Below are 20,214 nucleotides of genomic sequence, written 5' to 3'. Positions count from 1 at the left end.
GTAACACTTATAAAGGGAGATAGGTTACCAGTAGAGATGAAGGAGAGCAGCTCAATTTCTGAAAAGCTGTATCTATCCCACAATCAGGTCCTATTTATGTGTTGGTGGTAGTATGGGTCTCTTCAGAAGGTGTTTACACTGGTATTAGTTTTGTGAATATGTAGGAAGTAACATAGGTTCATAGGCAGATACTAGGCTATTGGCCCTAGGGCCTATAATAAGCCTAGCCAAAAAGGTACCCTAATTTTCACCACCCAAGAAAATTATTTTCCTGTGCCCCTGTGGAGCAGAGCCGCAGGAAAATTATGTGCCAGTCTCTCTGTCGAGCAGAGCCACAAGAAAATTATTTTCCTGTGTCCCTGTCGAGCAGAACCACAGAAGGGATCCCCGGGGTGAATTTCCTATTTCCCATCCAGTCATCAAGATTTTTCTTGAAGAGTGCTAATGAGGAGCTTTGTTTGATACAGATAGGTAGTTTGTTCCAGAGTATGGGAAGTCTCTGGGACAGGAATCTATCCCTCCAGCATGTTCTGTTTATTGTGGTGACAAGGTTTAGGTCCCCAGAGCTTATAGCTCGGAGGGAATGGGATTTCTTTAAGTGGAGCATGTCCAACAGCTCTGGGTTTTACATAGCTTTGTATGTTAGGCAAGATCACCTCTAAGTAGGCAATACGTAATGGAGTAGAGCTGGAGTTTTTTGAGACCGTCTGCGTATGGTATCTGTTTGAGGCCGGTAATCCTCTTAGTGAGGTATTTCTGTGGCCTTTCCGATTGTTGTAGGTGTCTTGTGAGGTACATACCAAAAGGGGCATTGTACTCTATAATGGGTCAAATGAGTGACGAGTAGAGGGGAACAATGACCTCTTTATTCCTGGATGAGAAACATTTTGTGATGAGGTGTGCCACGTAGAAGGATTTCCTGACTACTGTAGCAATGTGATTATCAAAGGACAGACTACTGCCCATCTGTGTCCCAAGGTCTCATCATACTTTTGGTGTTAAGTAGACTACCGCCTATGTGGTAGTTCATGGTTACAGTGTTTTTACCAAAGGGGATGATGATGCACTTTTTGGCACTGAGCTTGAGGCCATGGCTTTGACACCAGGCATCTGTCTCAGGGAGGCCTTTTTGTAGGATGCCCACATCATTAGGAGTTTAAATTATGGCTCCTAGTTTGCAGTCATCTGCGAACTTCATTAGCCAAAGACCTTCTGTGTTAGCCTGTACTTCAGAGAAGTAGATACCAAACGGGAGAAGACCCAGGTCTGAACCATGTGGTGCTCCACTTGTCATTGGTCTGAAGTCGGATTTGGAGTCTGCGACTTTCACAGTGTGGGTTCTGTCAGTGAGCCAGTTGGCAACCCATCTTGTGATATAGGGATTTATACCTAGTTTAGTGAGTTCATCTATAATTCCAGAGTGGGGGATGGTGTCGACAGCCTTGGCAAGATCTAGACAGGCTATGTGAACCACCTTACCCTCGTCTACGGCTTTGGTGACTGCTTCAAAGACGTATATCAGGTTTAGGAGACATATGATCTGCCTTTTACAAACCCGAACTGGGTGGGGTCAACAGTTTGGAGATTACCAATGTCTTTGTTTATAAGTTCCATGATGATACGTTCCATGGCCTTGAAGACCAGGCTCATCAGGCTAATGGGGCGGTAGTTCCCGGGGTCCATGATGGCGCCCCTTTGTGGAGTGGGATAACCATCACTGTACGTCATTCAGTAGGCAGAAAGCCTGAGGTAAGGCTATGATTGAACATGGTACTTAGGTGGGGTGCCAGTTCGTTCCGTAGTTCATGTAGAACCCGGGGATGCTGTGTTCCTGGCTTTGGAGAGAGTGGTGGTTTTTACCTGTGCAGCCGTGATTACAGGAACTTCGCATTCTTCCGGTATAGAGATGGGCCCTTCAGGGGGGTAAAGTTAGCACTGAACCAAAACCTAAAAAGATGTGCACAATCACAGTCCAAGGTGCAAATGAGTCCAATAAGGTACAGCAATAATACAACCTTTAATAGTTGACAAATAAGTGAGCAGATGTACAAAATATTATAACTTTTCAAACTAAATGATTAAGCGCTTTCATCCACTATCCCGTGGACTTCATCAGAATCAATTAAACAGATAAATTAAAACATTTTATATGCATTTAGGCGCCAATCTTTCATCTGCATTAAAAATGACAGAGCCATAAAATACATGTATACTGGCAAGTGGAAAATGCTTAAAATATACATGAAATAATCATTGTAAAATTTCCTTTTCCAAAAGCATTCCTTCGTTACAAAGACTTCCTGAATAAAGACACCTAATTTTATGTATATCATTCCTCGTGTCATCAGTAAATAAATAAATAATAATTATATCTCTAACAGCCCTTAATCAATGTCAAAAAAATGGTCCAGTGTGTATAGAGTCCATTATCTGCCAGGATGTTAGCAATATCAGTTAGCTCTGTATATTTAGTGCCGTTGTGCTGTAACTCAGAGCAGATCTGAGTGTTCCCATTGAGATTCTTGACATAGCTATAGAATGCTTTCTGGTTGTCTTCAGAATCAGTGGCGATTTGGTTTTCGTAACTAGCTTTGGAGGATTTTATGAGGGATCTCAGCTTCTTACTGAGGCTGACCAGGGAGTTTCTCCAATCATGGGATTTTACTCTTTTTTGCAACAGTTTCTTTCTTCTGTTGTAGAGAGTTTGTTTATGGCGGGGGACCACCAGATTGGCTTCATTTTTTTTGGAGAATAGCATCTTGGTTCTGTTAGGGATAGCGTGATCCATGCACTCGTGTAAGTGCTTATAAAGTGCATTTGTGTAGGATTCAACAGTCATACCTCCATTGTCTGTCTGCATGAGTGTCGTGAAGTTTGCCACTTCTGTCTTAAGAAGCGTGAAGTTGGCTTTGGAGAAATTTTTTACGGTAGTTTCCCTAATGGGGGGTGGGATGTGGATGTCTAGGGTGATTAGCTTGTGGTCGGATCTGACCAACAAGGAAGTGACCTCTGGTGTGGAACACCGGTTGCTCATGTTGGTAATGACCAGGTCTAGGATATTGCTGCCCCTGGTGGGAGTGTGGATAAGTTGATCCATGGCATTGGAATTTATGAATTCCAGAAAACGAGCAGTTTTCCCAGTTAATGGTGGGGGTAGTTGAAATCGCACATTATTAGGGTGTTGGGTTGTACCCTAATATTTTCCAGTGCATCAAGAAATGAGGAGTGGGAATCCTGGGGGATCTGTAACAAGCTACAATTTGAATTGCGGTCTTGCCCAGAGTTAGATGCACTTGGATAAACTAGGATGCATTATGCTGAGCAACTAGCCTTGAGGTGTGGATATCCTTAATGAATATGGACAAGCCTCCACCTTTAGTGTTTCGGTCCAGGTTAGGTGGCCGAAAGGTGTGGTATGAATTATTGCCTGGTAATGCAGGGGTGCTCTCTAGGGCCTTGAACCAGGTCTTTGTTACTGCATAGATGTCGATGTTCTCCATTTTAAGGAGTGCCACCAGTGAGTGCATTTTGAGGTTTAGACTTCTAGCATTGAGCAGCATTACCCTCAGATTTTGCTTGCTTGTACCGTTACGGTGGTGAATTTGTCATTTGAACCTTGTCTAAAAAGGCACTATAGGGGTGGCAAGAGCCTTAGCCAGTATCCGGAATCCCAAGGGCGAGAGGTGCAGGCCATCTCTGGCAAAGCATTGCAGTCTGTCAATCATGTCATCCCAGGCAGACAGATACTGGATCCCCTTGGAATGACACCAGAAGCTTAGCCAATTGTTGAAGTCAATCATTCTGTCCTTGTACTGTGGAATCATTCTGGGTGATGGTAGGAGGCTGCTCAGGGCTAGGGTCATACCCGTCTGGGCTACATAATCCGGGAGCTCCTCCATGTCTCTTTTCATGTAATCCATGGAGGTACGTTTCAGGTCATTCGCACCAACATGGACAATGACAGTCATATTTGTACTTGTTGTGGAGTGAACTGAGTGCGTGCATTATGTGGCAGATCCTGGCACCCGCCAGGCAGCTAACAGTAACTTTCTCCTTGTTTAGCCTGGTGACTGCAACATCAGTGTGTCTGACTATAGAGTCACCTAGGACTAGAGTGTTGGGTACGTTGTTAAGATTGAACCTTCTGATACTCCACACAAAAAGCAGCATTTCCTCTTAATAGCAGAAAATGGAAAAGAATTACAAAGCTTTTGGGTGGTCAGGGTAACTCAAGGAGAACTTTGAGGAAGGATTATTTTGGTAAGGAAACTCTGTGGTCTTTTGAGCTGGGTCATACGATTATCCAACTAGACACCGAAGGACACGTTATAGTCTCTTACTCTTCTGATACAATAAGTAGAAGGGGAAGAATGACTTTCTTACATCTAGAAGATATGTCCTTAGCGATTAGTTTAGCTATACATAAAAGGTTTTCTAATAGTAAGATACCAGGGCCCTAAAAGAGTCAGTGTTTAGTAGTTTGTTGTCTATGAGACAGAAGAGTGCCCAGGTTTATAAAGGAAACAATACTGCATTTTTGGCATTTATTTTGAGGTCATGGTCCAAGCATTGCTTGTTACCATGGGTTAGATCCTACTAGAGGACGTGCCAGTCATCTGGGGTTATTTATGACGGTGTCAAATTTTTAAACATCTACAAACTTTGGCAGTCACAGCCCTTTGGTGTCTGCTTTAATGTTCGAGCAGGAGACACCATAGAAAAGTGGTCCCAGGACCAATCCCAAAGAGACACTGCTAACAACTAGCCTTTTAGTCAAGTGTGCGCCTGCAACACTAAGAGCCCAAGTCCTTTGGTGAGCAATTTTGCTATACAGCAAGTAATAGAAGCTAATACGATTAAATGTAAACCCTTATACAATTTCACACTCTGGTTTTGGCCAAGTCCAGGTACTCTGTGTCGATCAATTTACCAGAGTCTTATGCCTTAGAAACTTGTTCAAAAAAGTACACCAGGTTTAAGAGGCAGGATCAGACAATGGCAATCCCACACTTATTAGGGTTTACAGTTTGAAGATTGCCTATGTCCTTATTTATGAGATCTATAATGATGCACTCCACTGCCTTTCAGATAAGACTGTTGGGTTTATGGTTGCCTGGGTTAGTCATGGGCCCCCCTTTGTGGAATGGTATGATGACAGTAGCTTTCCATACTTCTGGCACACATATAGTGAAGAAGCAGAGACCAAACAAAGTCAGCCAGGCGGCGTTTGATACTGACAAGAACACAACCTGGTATAATGTGACAGCCCAAAGAGCTAGTGTTTTTAGCCTTAGAGAGCATGCTTACACCTTACTCTGAAGTGATTTGGAGACGGGTGGCAATGGTATGCTACGATGCTGGGAGTAATCTAAGGGATATGGGGTAAAGTCTGTGCCGAATATATCCACTAATAAGTTAGCTTGTCCTCGGTGGTCAAGCAGGTGATATTATTTTGTATTATTAACTTTGCACATTACTGGCTATTATTTCTTAAGTTCTTGCTACAGCTAAAGAATGATTTAAGAATATCCTTGGGATGGGTGGAAATTCTCAATTCATACTTACTCTTGGGGGATTTGACTGTTGATTAATCTGATATTTTCTCTAGCTGATGGGGTGTTAAGTTTGCTTTACGGGCTAGAAGTTTCTTCCTCTTATAGCATAGTGTGTTCATGAAGGTTTGGTTCATAAATTTGGCACTATCGGTCTTCATGGGGACCAACACCTCAAGGCTAGCTTGAAGGTGGACCTAGAACTTTCCCATGCAAATTGTAGTGTATGAAGCAAGGTCACCAAGGTGAGCAGTGCGTTCAAGTTTTGTCATGTCAATCAGATGGAGTAGATTTGCCCTAGAGTTAGCCTCTGAAGATGGTCACAGTCTCACTCATGTTAGCTTTTTGCAGGTGTTTACAACCAATATCAACTTGCCCATGGAACACAGACAGTCCCCAAGCATAACCACTCTTACTCCATGAATCCAGTAAATTTGATTTCACTGCACTTCTGTATGTTTGGCTCTGGAGAAATTTCATACAACAGAAGCAGTGCTAACTGTTGACTTTACTACTCCCCCTCAATGTTGACAAAATACGGGGTGGGATTTTTGCATAAATGGCATATCCTGTTTGATGATAGATGGTGTTTAACCCTCAATTAAGGTGGAAATTAATAGTGTCACAATAACTTTAGTAAATGTTTTGAAGATCTGTTCTAAACATAACACAAATAGCACAAATATTTAACATGTTTTACAGAATTGGTAAACTGTACATTACATCTTAATTTACAATCATTTTTTCCACTTTACAAACAGCACTTGTTATTTAGAGGACATAAAAACATAAATTAATAAAGAAAAAAATAATGTATTTACATCTATGTGCGTGAAAGAAAGAGCATAAACCAAAGTCAGCATATGGTAATGTCTTCAGACATCATCAACATACATCCATTTTAAAGTATAAAACTCTAATGTCTGGCATTAGTAACTAACTTTATGCTTAATCATCAGTGATTTACCAGCAAATCAGTCTTTCTGTGAGGAACACAGCAGCACTAAACTGCATTGTACCAACCATTCCTTCTCCATTATTGTACCCAATCTCTGGCAATGCCTCCCCTTCACCTTAAAGAAGCCTTCTTTCCCCACCTTCAGAGCTCAACTCAAAAGACGCCTTCATCAAAAATCTGGCCCCAAGTTCTTTTCCACTAGACGGATAACCTTCACTTGCATCACGTGTACTTTGACCCTCAGCTCTTAGTAGCCACTTTCCTCACAGGTTTACTACTAAAATTAACTCGCATTCGATCTGCTACTATTCACATATTGTTTTCAATTGTCTATAGGATTATCTACCTCCTGTGACTACTCTGTGCTTGTGAATTTGTTCTACTTAATTTTTTGCGAGTCTTTTCACCTTGACTGTGCCTGCAAATGGCTTACAGTGATCAGTATACTACCATGCTAATTAATAAAACACATTTATTTATTTCACATTTGTTGACCTGGTTAGTCCAACTGGGACAAAGCCCTTTTTCAGTGGAAACCCGGGGAGAAAAACTCCACAGTAAAAACATACAATTAATTTGACATATAATAATCCAAAAGATTTACATAGACATAAGTAATAGCAAGTTTAACATACACAGCAATATGAATATACCTTTCAGCATGAGGAGATACAGAGGAGAGAAACAAGAAACAATACAGCTAGACATTAACTTTAGAAAAGTTTACAGTTAGACTGGCTGTGAGTAGGAGAAGAGAGTTAGTCAAGTATGAAAGGAATTTGTAAGAGTGCAGGACAGAAGCAGAGAGGAAGGAAAGATGAGTAGCAGTATTGCAATAAAGAGAGATAAGGAGAAAGGAAGGGTTTCACAGAATTAGAAGCAAGATAAGAGAATTGGATACCTTAGGAATAAAATGCACTGCAATCTTAGGAAAGTACAGTTGTGTACTCTTACCATAAATGTAGATGCTCGAGTGTATTCACTGTTGCAGTCATTACATTTGGGTTATCTGCTTGCAGCCCTCAGCCTGATTAACAAAGTCTTGGGTCCTGCGTCGGTTGCGGTCTCTTCTTCCGTGACATCAGATCGTCAGGAGTATAAAACATGCAGCAGATGTCATTACATCAGTTTTTCTTGGCCCACACATCAGGTGCCCCCCTAACGGGAAGCAATTAAATCTACAAATATAGAAGGTTATACCTCAAACAAAAAAGCAAATACACCAAAAAGCTTTTAAGCATTGAAAAGGAGAGAAGAGGTATAGCCAAACAAAGTCAGGGGGCTGGAGGGAGGGTAACCAGGACTGCAAAAGTGAAGGCACTCGAACATCTACATTTATGGTAAGTGTACACAACTATACAATGTTCTTCGTGTTTCACTGTTGCAGTCATTACATTTGGGTAGATTCCCAAAGCTAAGTATGGGAGGAGGAATTCAGATAGCATTAGGACCAGCTATAAGGCCCTGCAAAACTGCAGTGGCTAAGCCAGCTCTGGATTTAGAGAAAATTGGCAAATGGTAATGCTTGGTGAAAGTATGTACAGAACTCCAGGTAGCAGCATCTAGGATGACCCTGGTAGGTATGCCTCTGAGAAAGGCTGTAGAGGTAGATGCAGCCCTGGTCGAGTGGGATCTGATCCCCTGTGGGATAGGTTTTCCATGGTGCTTATAGCAGAAGTGAACGCAATGGCCTATCCATTTGGAGATAATTCGCTTTGAAATAGCCTTCCCCTCAGTCCCTGCAGCAAATGCCACCAGCAGTTGTTCAGATTTCCTTTGAGGTTTAGACCTGTCCAAGTAGAATCTAAGTTGTCTGTGCACATCTAAGGAGTACAGTATCCGTTTCCCTTTGTTTTGTGCTTTAGGAAAGAAGGTAGGCAAATTAATGGACTGATTAAAGGCCAGACTGGATACCACCTTTGGCATGAAAGAGGGATTGGTCCTGAGGGACACTCTGTCCGCATAAAAGAGGATGACAGGCTCCACTGCCATAAGGGCCTCTAATTCGGATACCCTTCTTGCTGAAGTGATGCCTAAAAGGGAAGCCATTTTCCAAGAAAGGAATTTTAAATCTGCAGTAGCAGCTGGCTCGAAAGGAGGAAGAGTAAGTTTCTCCAATACAAAGTTAAGGTCCCAGGCTGGAGTTGGAGCTCTCCTGAGTGGTCTTAACTTTTTTGGCCCCTCTGAGGAACTGCTTGAGCAGTGGAAGAGAGAAGAGGGGAGGTTCTGTGTTTTAATGAGCTGAAATGGCTGAGGCGTGAATTTTTATTGAGGAAAAAAAGACAGGTCCTTGTGAAGCATCTCAGTTAAGTATTGTAAAATCTGAGGTAAACTGGGCACTGCTGTGCTCATCCCTTGAGAATGGTTCCAAGCACAGAATCTTTTCCATTTTTCAACATAAGATTTTCTAGTACTAGGCCTCCTTGCCTCTAAAATTACATCCATCACTGGTTTAATGAGGGATGGTAAAGGAGAGCTTAGGTAATTAGCCAAGCTGCTAAGTTTAGTGTTTGAAGCTGAGGGTGCAGAATCTGGTTCTCCTGCTGAGACAACAGGGTAGGAGTCTGAGGCAGGTGCCATGGGGCCAACAGTGACACACTGTGCAGGAGGGGGTACCAGTGTTGGCGTGGCCAGGCTGGTGCAATCAAAATCATCCTTGGTTTGTCTTGCTTGATCTTTAGTAGTACTTTGGAAAGCAGAGGCAGAGGAGGAAAGGCATAAACTGATAGGTTTTTCCAGCTGAAGGACAGAGCATCCACTTTCCAAGCTTGTATGTGGGGAGTCCTTGCACAAAATTTTTCCAATTGATAGTTCTGGGGGGAGGCAAACAGGTCTGTATCTGGGCTCACCCATTTGCTTGTCAACATGTTGAAAATTCTTGGTTCCAGTTCCCATTCGTGTGGTTCCATGAGGGTTCTGCTTAGTCCATCTGTCAGTGTATTTAGTACATGGTAGCTGAAGGCTGTGTTCCATAATGCCATGGCTAGTCTGCAGAGGGGGTAAGAATGTGCACCCCCCTGCTTGTTTATGTACCACATAACAGTGGTGTTGTCCATCTTTACCATTAATTGTCCTGGAAGAATGTGGTCCTTAAAGGCTATCAGAGCATTCTCTACAGCTAACATTTATTTATGACTGCTGTGAAGGTGCATTTGAATTGGGTTCCATTTGCCCTGAATGCACTTCCCTGCCAGGTGTGCCCCCCATGCATATTCTGATGCGTCTGTTAGGGTTTGGGCGGCAGGAGGTAGTGTGAATGGTAGTCCCTTATTTTAGTGGCAGGCCTCTGACCACCAAAGGAACTCTAGGCATAGACAAGGAATGATAGGAATTATTGCTTCTAGATCCTTGAGAATGTTGACACCATAGGCTTTTTAGATACCACTGTAGTTTCCTCATATGCAGTCTTGCATACGGAATTAGAAGAATGCAGGAGGCCATGAACCCCAAGGCTTGTAGTATTTGCCTTGCAGATAGCAGGGTTTTTGTGACCACTTGTTTGAAAGTAGGTTGTCAAGTGAATTTGTTTCTCTGGCGTGAGGAAAGCCATCTGGAAGTTGTATTCAAGCTTGCTCCCAGGAATATAATTTGTTGACAGGGTACCAGGTGTGATTTCTTTTCATTTATGGTGTATCCCAGACAAGTTAGCAGCCTCTGTACAAAAGCCAGATGATTCAAAAGTATGTCCTGTTTTTTTGCCTGAATTAGACAATCGTCCAGGTATTGGTATATTTGAATATTTCTTTGCCTGCAAAATGCAATGACTGGAGCTAGGCACTTTGTGAGTACCCTGGGCGCAGTAGATAAGCCAAAGGGCAGTGCAGAGAACTAATAGTGCGTGTAGCCCGCTTTGAAGCATAGGTATCTTCTGTAAGATTCCCTGATTGGGATGTGCAGGTATGCTTCCTTTAAATTTAGTGTTGCCAACCAGGCATCTTTGCTTAGCATAGGAAGCAACTGGTGATGAGTTAGCATCTTGAATTTTGGAATCACCAAAAAGGTATTTAGAGTAGGCAGGTCCAGGATAGGACGCCATGAATTGTCTTTTCTGGGTACCAGAAAAAATCTCGAGTAGAACCCTTGTCCATTTTTCTCTTCTGGTACCAACTGAATAGCCCCTATGCTTAACAGAGAGAGTACTTGCTTTTGGGCCTCTGCCCACTGCTTTGGAGGAAGATTCAACCAACCGCTTGGAGTTGGTGATGTGAGGAAGTGAAATCTGTATCCTTGGAACACTATAATTGAAACCCATTTGCCCTGGGTAATGAGTCCCCAGTTCTTTGCATGAAGTGTAATCTTTCCCCACAAAGGGGCAGTCAGTTGAGAAGTGCTTGGAAGTTTTAAAAAGAAGTCATTGAGACAGTTTACCATAGAGGGGGGGGGGGTTTATTACTCCCAAATCTGGAAGTGGAGGCCCCCCACTGCTTAGTCCTGTGCGTCCCCTGGGACTGAAGCCTGGGTGCTCTGCTGGATCTGGGTTTGGACTGAAGGTCTGGAAGAGGCAGGAAAGGACCAATTCTTAGAAGGCCAATGCCTACTAAATCTTGGAGGTTGTACTTGTAAAAAGTCAGTTTGCATAGATTTAGCTTTTTCCTCCATCTTTTTAAGAACAACTTCTGCCTTGTTGCCAAACAGGTGGCCCTGATTTAAGGGAGCATCCAGTAATTTCGTTTTAACATGATCTGGCAAGGGATTGCTCCTTAAGCCAAGCATGCCTTCTAAGTACAGACCCAGTTACCGCAGCCCTGCAAGATGCCTCTAGTAAATCAAAACCACATTGCAATGTATGTTTACCAACTTGTTCAGCAGAATGCATAAAATCCTGTAAATCCTTATTTTCAGCACAATCAGGAGTCAACATCATTTTCTGTTTAAGCAATCCAATAGTATGCAGCTGATACTTTAACATATGAAACTGGCAATTCAAGGCCCTAATGGCCAAAGTTCCAGAAGTGTATACCTTCTTACCCCACCTATCCAGCGCCCTGGAGTGTATCAGAGGGGGTAAGATTTTTGGCAGTACTAGCTTTAATGCCCTTGGGTCCCTGTGAAATTATTTCAGGATACCCAGTAGGATGTTTGAAAAGGAACTTGTGAGTCAGGAACCTTGTAATATCCATCAGGTTTTCTCGAAGCAGGAGGTAAAGAGTAAGGGGCCATGCTAGATTCCGAAAAGGCATCATCAACAATGTCCAGTACAGGAGGTATAGATAAAGGCCTGTGCTGTGCTGGGGCAGGAGTAAGAAATCCCTAAGCCTCTTTTTAGAATCAGAGAAATCCTGACTTTCCCAACAAAAAAGCTCCCTGAGAGTATGCAAGGTTTCACCAAAAGAGAAATCCTCGGGGGGGGGGTGTGTGCAGAAGGAGTAGAGTCCTCAGCATCAGAATCCTCATAGGTAAATGAGGATAAATCCTGGTCATCAGAGGAAATGGAAATTTCAGAATCCTGATCAGAAGTATCATAAGCAAACGCAGTTCTAGGACTCAGAGGGGGAAGGTTGGCTTCTCCTGATTAAAGTAATAAGGTCTTCAGTCATTCTTATCATTTGTTCTTTAGGCATAGAGGCCTGACCATGCGGTCTGGGCGTCAGTTTTCTAGGCATGGTTCGAGTTTTAGGCCTTGAAGAAGATGGCGCCGGTTTAATATTCAAGTCAGTAGACCTGAATACACCCCTCAGAAGCCGGTGCCTGCACAACGGCTCCGGACCCATCCAAGGTAGAGACATCCACAGGTTCCACAACTAAAGCATCTCACAGCATTCCGGACTCCGAATGGGTCTCAGTAGAGGCCTGCGAATCTGAAGTAGCGGGTATCAGGGGCTGCGAAAGCGCCTCACTGAGTACCGGCGAACTGGGCGGCCTGACTCTGTCTTTATCTATGCATTTCTTCGGAATGTCGGTAGTTGGATGGCTTACAGAAGACATATCAGGATAATTGAACAGAGCACCAAAAATTTTAGAAGCGCAAATATACAGACGATGGAGAGTTTGTGGTTTAAATAAGGCACAAAACCGACAGCGAGGTATGTCGTGGTCAGGGACTAGGCAAGGAATACAGTACGAATGAAAATCATTGAGGTATTTGCTTTCCACAAGAAATGCAATTATTTACTTTTACGGACATTGGTTTAGAGCAAGAAAAAGTTTCCCCAACAGGGTACTTAGCTTTCAGTTGAAGACTTTGGTTCTGAAACTCAAAAACGAAAATTTCAGGAGTTGGCCGACCGGCACTTGCGAACTGCTTCTGCTTTGGGCACCACACGGCAAGAAAGACTGATGTAATGACGTCAGCAAGAAAGACTGATGTAATGACGTCAGCTGCATGTTTTATACCCTTGACGACCTGACGTCACAGAAGAAGAGACAGCAACCGACATATGACCCAAGACTTTGGTAATCAGGCCGACTGAGGGCTACCAGCAAGCAGATAACTCAAATGTAATGACTGCAACAATGAAACACGAAGAACATCAGTAAAGAGGCAAGATGGGGGGTGGTTTCAATGCTTTATTTATTTTTTTGTTTGCCCTCAGTAACACATCTGAGGTGTATTAAAATGAAGTGGCTGTAAATGCTGGACACGGGCGTGTCTGTGCTTCTGAATGTATTTAAGTCATGTGTGTGTTAACCATTAAATATTTATACAACTTATGTTGCATGTAAAATACTTCCTCCTCCAACAATTACGTACAGCAAGTATGACAAATGAAGATGGGGAAACTGTCTCAACACCTTTGGGCACGTGTTAATTCCCCAATTACACACACCTTGTCAGGTATTATTGCTTACATAATACATGCTCCTGTGTTGCATACATTTTTGGGAATGATCACACACATATTAGTGTTGTAGAAGTCATCAGTACCCAACAGGCACAGAATTTTGTAAATATATGTCATATGTGAAGGGTCTGCCATCCCTTTTAACCCACAATACCAAAAAAAAAAAAATAATGTTATCGTTTTACTAAAAACAGATGGGAGAGGTTAAGGGGGGCAACTCCCTCTACATACAACAGTGTAAGCTGTTGTATTTTTCTGCAAATTTAATTAGATTTATGTATGAAAAAGAATGTTAGACTGCAGCACAGGTTACTAATATACAAGTCTGCAGAACATAGCAAAACTGGAAAGCTGCTAAAACGTCTTGCATGTAAGGAGGTACCACCAACCTTGTTCTCCACTAGTTCAAAAAGTAAAGTCATTTTTTTAGTTAAAACTGGATTTTTTTAGTTACTGGAACGTATCATCATGTAACTCATAAACAAAGACATTGGTAACCTCCAAACTCTGGATCCCACCCAGTTCGGGTTTGTGAAAGGCAGATCATGCTTCCTGAACCTGATTGACTTCTTTGAGGCAGTCACCAAAGCCGTAGATGAGGGTAGGGTGGTTCACACAGCCTATCTTGACCTCACCAAGGCTTTCGACACCATCCCCATTCTGGAATTATAGCTAAACTCACTAAACTAGGTATAAATCCCTACGTCACAAGATGGGTTGCCAAATGGCTCACTGTAAAGGTTGCAGACTCCAAATGTGACCTCAAAGCAGTGACAAGTGGAGTACCTTCCTGTTTGGTATCTACTTCTCTGAAGTACAGGCTAACACAGAAGGCCTCTGGCTAACGAAGTTCGCAGATTACTACAAACTACGAGCCATAGTCAAGTCCCCAAATGATGCGGACATCCTACAGAAGGGCCTCACCGAGACAGATGCCTGGTGTCAGAGCCATGGCCTCATGCTCAATGCCAAAAAGTGCAGTGTCATCCGCCTTTGGTAAAAACTCTGTACCCATGAACTACCACATAGGCAGCAATCTACTTAACACCAAATGTGTGATAAGAGAGTACAACACCCCTTTTGGAATGTACCTCACAAGACATCTGCAGAAGCTGGAAAGGCCACAGAAGTACCTCACAAAGAGGATTACTGGCCTCAAAGAAATGCCCTACACTGACCACCTCAAAAAACTCCAGCTTTACTCCATAGCATATCGCCTACTCCGAGGTGATCTCTGCCTAACATATAAAGCTATGTCAAACCCAGAGCTGTTGGGGTTGCTCCACCTAAAGAAATCCCAATCCCTCCAAGCTACACACTCTAGGGATTTAAACCTTGTCACGACAATAAACAGGACATGCTGGAGGGATAGATTCCTGTCCCAGAGACTTCCCATACTCTGGAACAGACGATCCATCTATGTCAAGCAAAGTTCTTCAATAGCACTCTAAGAGAAAAATCTTGATGAGTGGATGGGAAATAGGAAATACACCTTGGGGATCACGTCTGTGTGTCTGCTCGACAGTGGCACAGGAAAATAACTTTGTTGGGTGGCGTAAGCCAGGGAACCTTGTTGGTTGGGCTTACGTAGGCCCTTGGGCAGATAGCCTAGTACCTACCTATGAACCTAAAAATCCAGGGGGTGGGGACATACATATCAAATTTCAGCAACATTCCTACATGAAAAAATACATCATTTATTATACTGTAAGAATAACTGGTAAATAACAGCCCCATAAGGATACACTGCATTGCTAGATGGATGTGAGGGCTAGAAGGTAGGCGTCACTCCCAGAGCGCATCCGTGAGTAGTAAACTCAACAACTACTGAAGCAGAATACTAACATACGCCATGGGACTGGCAGTGGCTAGGATGCTACTGTAACTACCACTTTTCTGATTCCCAAAATGAGATAATACAGCACTGTGGCACTACAACAGTCTGCAACTTTTACACACCAAAATCTCAGTAAAACCAAACAGAAGATAATTAAAATTGACATTGCTTACTGCATGATTCATACAGCACAATAACAGATGTAACGTCGATACAGTTGACCACATCAGGATGCCATTCAAGAGACGGCAGGATTTTTCCTCACCTGCATAGCATCACTGAAGCCTGCTGCATAGTAAGAAAAGATTTCTGAAAACTAAAATAACTGACGTACCTCATGATGTGTAACATCTGATACAATGGACTTCTGCTCCCTTGTCGTCTCCTGCTGGGCCATCCAGTTGATTAACAGAATTCCAGGAAAGGAAATTAGGACACAGGGTGAAAAGACTGTTTCCCAAATATGAGTTCTTACAAACAGTTGCGTGCATAAACACCACACCAGCTGATGGATCAAGCCCAATTACAAGCCATCTCTTTCTTGCTACCGAAAACCAAAGACAGTTCTTCAAACTGTATGTTGCTCCAACTCCTGACTATATTTAACATACAAGGCAAGATAGCTCGCGTTATTTAGCTGATTCCCTCTACAGTCAAGTCTTCTCTTCAACTGGGCGCGCGCAAGCAAAATCTCATCTTATGTACGCTGTTGCGTTTTGCTTTAAAATTTCACCTATGTGCAGCTTTAGTACACGAGTATACCTTTACATATGAACCCGGGAATAATGAAAGATCAGTTTTCTATGAGGGCTGACAGTGGAAGCAGCGAGACGACCACGTGGAATTTTTCACTTGTTTTGCAACTTACAGTAACTCGAACATCATCAAGCTCCACCCAACCTTATTAACCACGTCCCGTACCATTTGCTAAGTCTTGCAGCTACCGCCGCAATTTTACGCCTATGGTCATTGGTTGTTTGCTTCATGACGTCATACGCTATAACCAGCATATATATTTAGGGTCAACCTAAACGGTCGGTGTTTTCGGAGGAGGGTTGTGCCAAAGAAGACCGTCCCTATTATGACAAAAAAAAAAAAAAAAAACGGAGGTGATATTTCCGCCCCCTTAAAGGTCTATTACTCATAATTATAATAGCGATGTGAACTAATACGAAATATGAGTATCCTATGGACAAGCTTCTATGTCTCAACTGTCACTGATTTGCAGGGGTGTCCCTGATTTTGACTCAAATTTTCCCTCTTAATCCCTACAAAAATTAGTGAGTTTGGGACTGGAGAAAAGTGGTGAATTATTGTTAATAAATAATTGCATTAATTAGACTCATATATTTCTATTAAGGTCGTGGTGGTCCAGCAGTTAGCGTTGTTGCCTCACAGCAAGAGGGTCTTTAGTTCAATTCACGGCTGGAGCCTTCTGTGCAGAGGCTGCATGTCATATAGGTAGGTGCGAGCATGTGTGGGTATGCCTCCTTTGAAGGTTGGGTGCTGGGCTAGCAACTCGACATCATAAAAATCCACTGCCAATCATTAGTGACCAGAGTTCCGCTGTGGCGACCCCTAACAGGGAAAAGACAGAAGAGGAGTCATAGATTACTTCAGAAAATGTATATTAATTTAGTGTTGCCACCTTTTCAAATGGCCAAAGTGGGATATTTTCGGGACAAACATCAGATTTTACAGGCCGACACATACCCACGGTCAGTACAAAGGATAGAACTTAACTTTTTTTGCCTAAATAATAGCTTATTCTTGCAGCATTTTAGTTGGTTATTGTGTTTCTTATAACATTTAGGTATTTTAGATTTAGTTTTATGCAACTATTACATACAATATATGACATAATTATGTCCTACAATCTCAGGACATATGCCATTTTATTATTTTTTGTCAGGACACAACTTCCCAAAGAGGGACTGTCCCTCGTAAAGTGGGACAGGTGGTAACCCTATATTAATTCACATTCTGTTATTCTGTCAATGTCTCTAGTTAATAGTACTAATATTTTAAAAGTGTCCCTGATTATTTCTGTATTTGTCCCTAATTCTGTTGAGATTTGTCCCTGACTGGTTGAGAGCTATGTAAATGCCTTTCAGCTGTACCCATTAACAGGAATTAGGGTTGCCACATTTTCAGATGGCCAAAGTGGGACATTTTTTGAACAAACGTGAAATTGTGCTAGAGTATGCATTGCATCCCCACAACCACTGAAAATGACTGAACTTCACTTTTTTGAAAAATAAAAACTTTTTCTCGTGGGAGTAAATCTGAACATAATAAAAAGAAAATATAAAACAGAAAAACCTACTCTCTGGCTATAGCTCTATCCCAGCTTCAGAGTCTCAGTCACTGATTATTTTTTCTGGACAATCACACCTTCTTGAGTCTAAGCACTCCTTTCGCTCTGCGGGCTCACTCTGCTCGCCTACTCTGCCCCCAAATCTCACCCACCCCCACTATCTGTACTTTTATACACTCCAAACACCTCCCCACCCTACTCCAATCCGATCACAATTAGCCTCAGCCAAACTCCACCCGCCTATTAAACCTCACATTCACCAAACACCTACAACCCCTCATACGATGCTCTAACTCATCAGCCGTCACAATTACTCCATTAGCCCTACTAATCTCTCTCTCCTGGCTGACCTATTTCACAGAGTTTCCCAACCCTTACCATACCTCACTTACACACTCCACTGCTTCATACCATCATCCTCACTCCCCCTCTTACTCATCCATTTCACATGAACTTTTCAGTTTCAACAGTACTTATCTATTCAAACCCAAGCTACTTCACTACCCACCCCCCTACACTCATCTCCTAAGTGTCATACCAAAAAGTCAGTAGTGTCACTCCACCCATACTACCCATCCCCACCACACTACCGCACTGTACTCCCCCACCCATTATCTCTCTCACTTGCCGGCGACATCCACCCTAACCCCGGACCCAGGTCTAACATTAATGTCTCCAAACCCTCCTCTCCATCCCCAAAAAATCTAAGTCCATTCACCTCACTACACTTAATGCTCAAAGCCTTAGAAACAAAATCCCTAACCGCCATGCCTGGCTCTCCCATAACCACCCCAACATAACCGCCATTTCTGAAAACTGACTCAAATCCTACATAAAAGATCACAAAATCCTACTACAGGTTAGCAAATCATTCACAATGACAGAGCCCACAAAAAAGGAGGTGGAGTAGCTATAATCTACTCCTCCTCCCATACCATAACTCCCTACAACAATAGAATTCCAACCTTTGCCAATGTTGAAATTACAGTAGGCTTATTAAAAATAAACAAACACAAATCTCTATGTAACGCTGCCCTCTATATCCTCTCAAGTGATAACATCAAAACACTTGTGAACATCCTATCCTGGTTCTCCTCCTACATAAATGATTAAACCTATATCCTTGGTGATACAACATCACCTGGACCACTATTAACTCTGATGCCTCTTCCCACACTATCAACCTATGCAATTTCTTCCAACTAATTCATTCACCAACCAGACCAAATAAAGATGGTACCTCTGGAACCATCATTGACTGGATCCTAACAACTCATCCAAATCTAATCACCAAAGCTGGAATAATACCAGATCCTCTCAGCGATCACTTACCTGCCTTCGCCGACCGGTTCCCATCTCCTCTACAAAAGCAACACCATTAGATTCAAACCTGCAACCTCTCCTCTTTCAATCCCCAAACTTTCTCAAAATGCCTAAAGTGCATTGACTGGCCCCCTCTAAAAATCCTCCCACTAGATGATGCCATATCCAACTTTAACCACTCATTCCTGACCCTCCTCAGCCAGCAAGCCCCCCTGAGAACCAAACACATCAAACCCAATCCCTGCCCATGGTTATCAAATGAAACTAAACTAAACATGCAACAAAGGGACAAAAAATGGAAACAGCATCAAAAACATAAAAACCCAAACTCCCTATTAGAATTTAAGCATCTCCGAAACTCCACAAAAAAACTAATAACTAAAGATTGCAAAGCTCACTACTCCAAACTCCAGTCCTTGCACTCAACAACCCCCAGAAATTTCTGGGACTTCATCTCATCAGTTCTGCACCCTGGTAATAAAGAGAACCCCTGTCCTAATCCCACCCTCTCCGACTTTGACACAGCCTCCCAGTTCAACTCATTCTTCATAGACTGCATAGCCAAACTATCCACTTCCTTCCCGCCCCTCTCCTCCAACCCCAGCCCCTCCCAAACCAACCTTCACCCCAATCACCTACCCCCTCCACAGCCGTCTGCCTTACTCCCATTCCCATAAGCACTATAAAAAGACTCCTCCTCAAACTCAAACCCTGTCGCAATGCACCTGACAATCTTCCACCTACCTTACTCAAACTATCTGCACACAGCATCACCTATCCCTTCTCTATTCTTATAAATAGATCCATACAAGAATCATTTGTCCCTTCCATCTGGCGCCATGCTTACGTCATTCCTCTACAGAAAGGCGGCAAGACTACTGACACCACCAACTTCAGGCCAATTGCCATCCTTTCCCCTCTTTTTAAAATTCTAGAGAAAACCATCCAAGTACAACTAATGACAAACCTAACCCAAAACAATCTCCTCTCATCTAACCAACATGGCTTCTGCCCTGGCCACTCCACCATGACTGCCTTTTTTTCCTTTCTGGAAACCATCAACATTGAATGAGACTCAGGCAAATTTATATCTAGGCTATTCCTAGATTTGTCAAAAGCCTTTGACACCATCTCCCACACCCTACTCATATCCCAACTTTCCACCCTACATCTCTCTCCCTCCACCATAGCCTGGTTTTCCAGCTACCTGTCCATCCACCAACAAGCTGCCCAATGGAAAACTTCAACCTCCCCTTTCCTCCCTACATCCACAGGTGTCCCTCAAGGTTCCATTCTTGGCCCTCTACTCTTTAACCTGTTTATTAACAACTTTCACCACTCCATCCTAGAATCATCTGTCATCCAATATGCAGATGACTTGACTATCATCTGCTCAGCCTTCTCACCCTCCGAGCTCCTTGCAAAAACCCAATTAGCCTTCTCCA

At 42.8% G+C, this 20,214-nt stretch overlaps 1 protein-coding gene across 2 annotated transcripts in view; it reads right to left on the bottom strand.

Moving 5' to 3' along the window:
- The window catches only part of NOL6 (nucleolar protein 6), a 1,772,660-nt gene extending 1,756,612 nt beyond the window's left edge, over positions 1-16,048 (bottom strand). For both annotated transcript variants that reach the window (XM_044078098.1, XM_044078107.1), the window contains exon 1: positions 15,464-16,048. In XM_044078098.1, coding sequence (XP_043934033.1) covers positions 15,464-15,526 — 63 coding nt within the window. In that variant the 5' untranslated portion in view covers positions 15,527-16,048. The remainder of the gene's footprint in view (positions 1-15,463) is intronic.
- Between the last annotated feature and the right edge of the window lie 4,166 nt (positions 16,049-20,214).

The sequence above is a fragment of the Protopterus annectens genome, chromosome 1.part1 (genome assembly GCF_019279795.1).
Source record: "Protopterus annectens isolate FY-2018-M chromosome 1.part1, PAN1.0, whole genome shotgun sequence".
NCBI classification, from domain to species: domain Eukaryota; kingdom Metazoa; phylum Chordata; order Ceratodontiformes; family Protopteridae; genus Protopterus; species Protopterus annectens.
The sequence above is the reverse complement of the archived record's forward strand: the minus strand, read 5'-3'. Positions and strand labels throughout refer to the sequence as shown.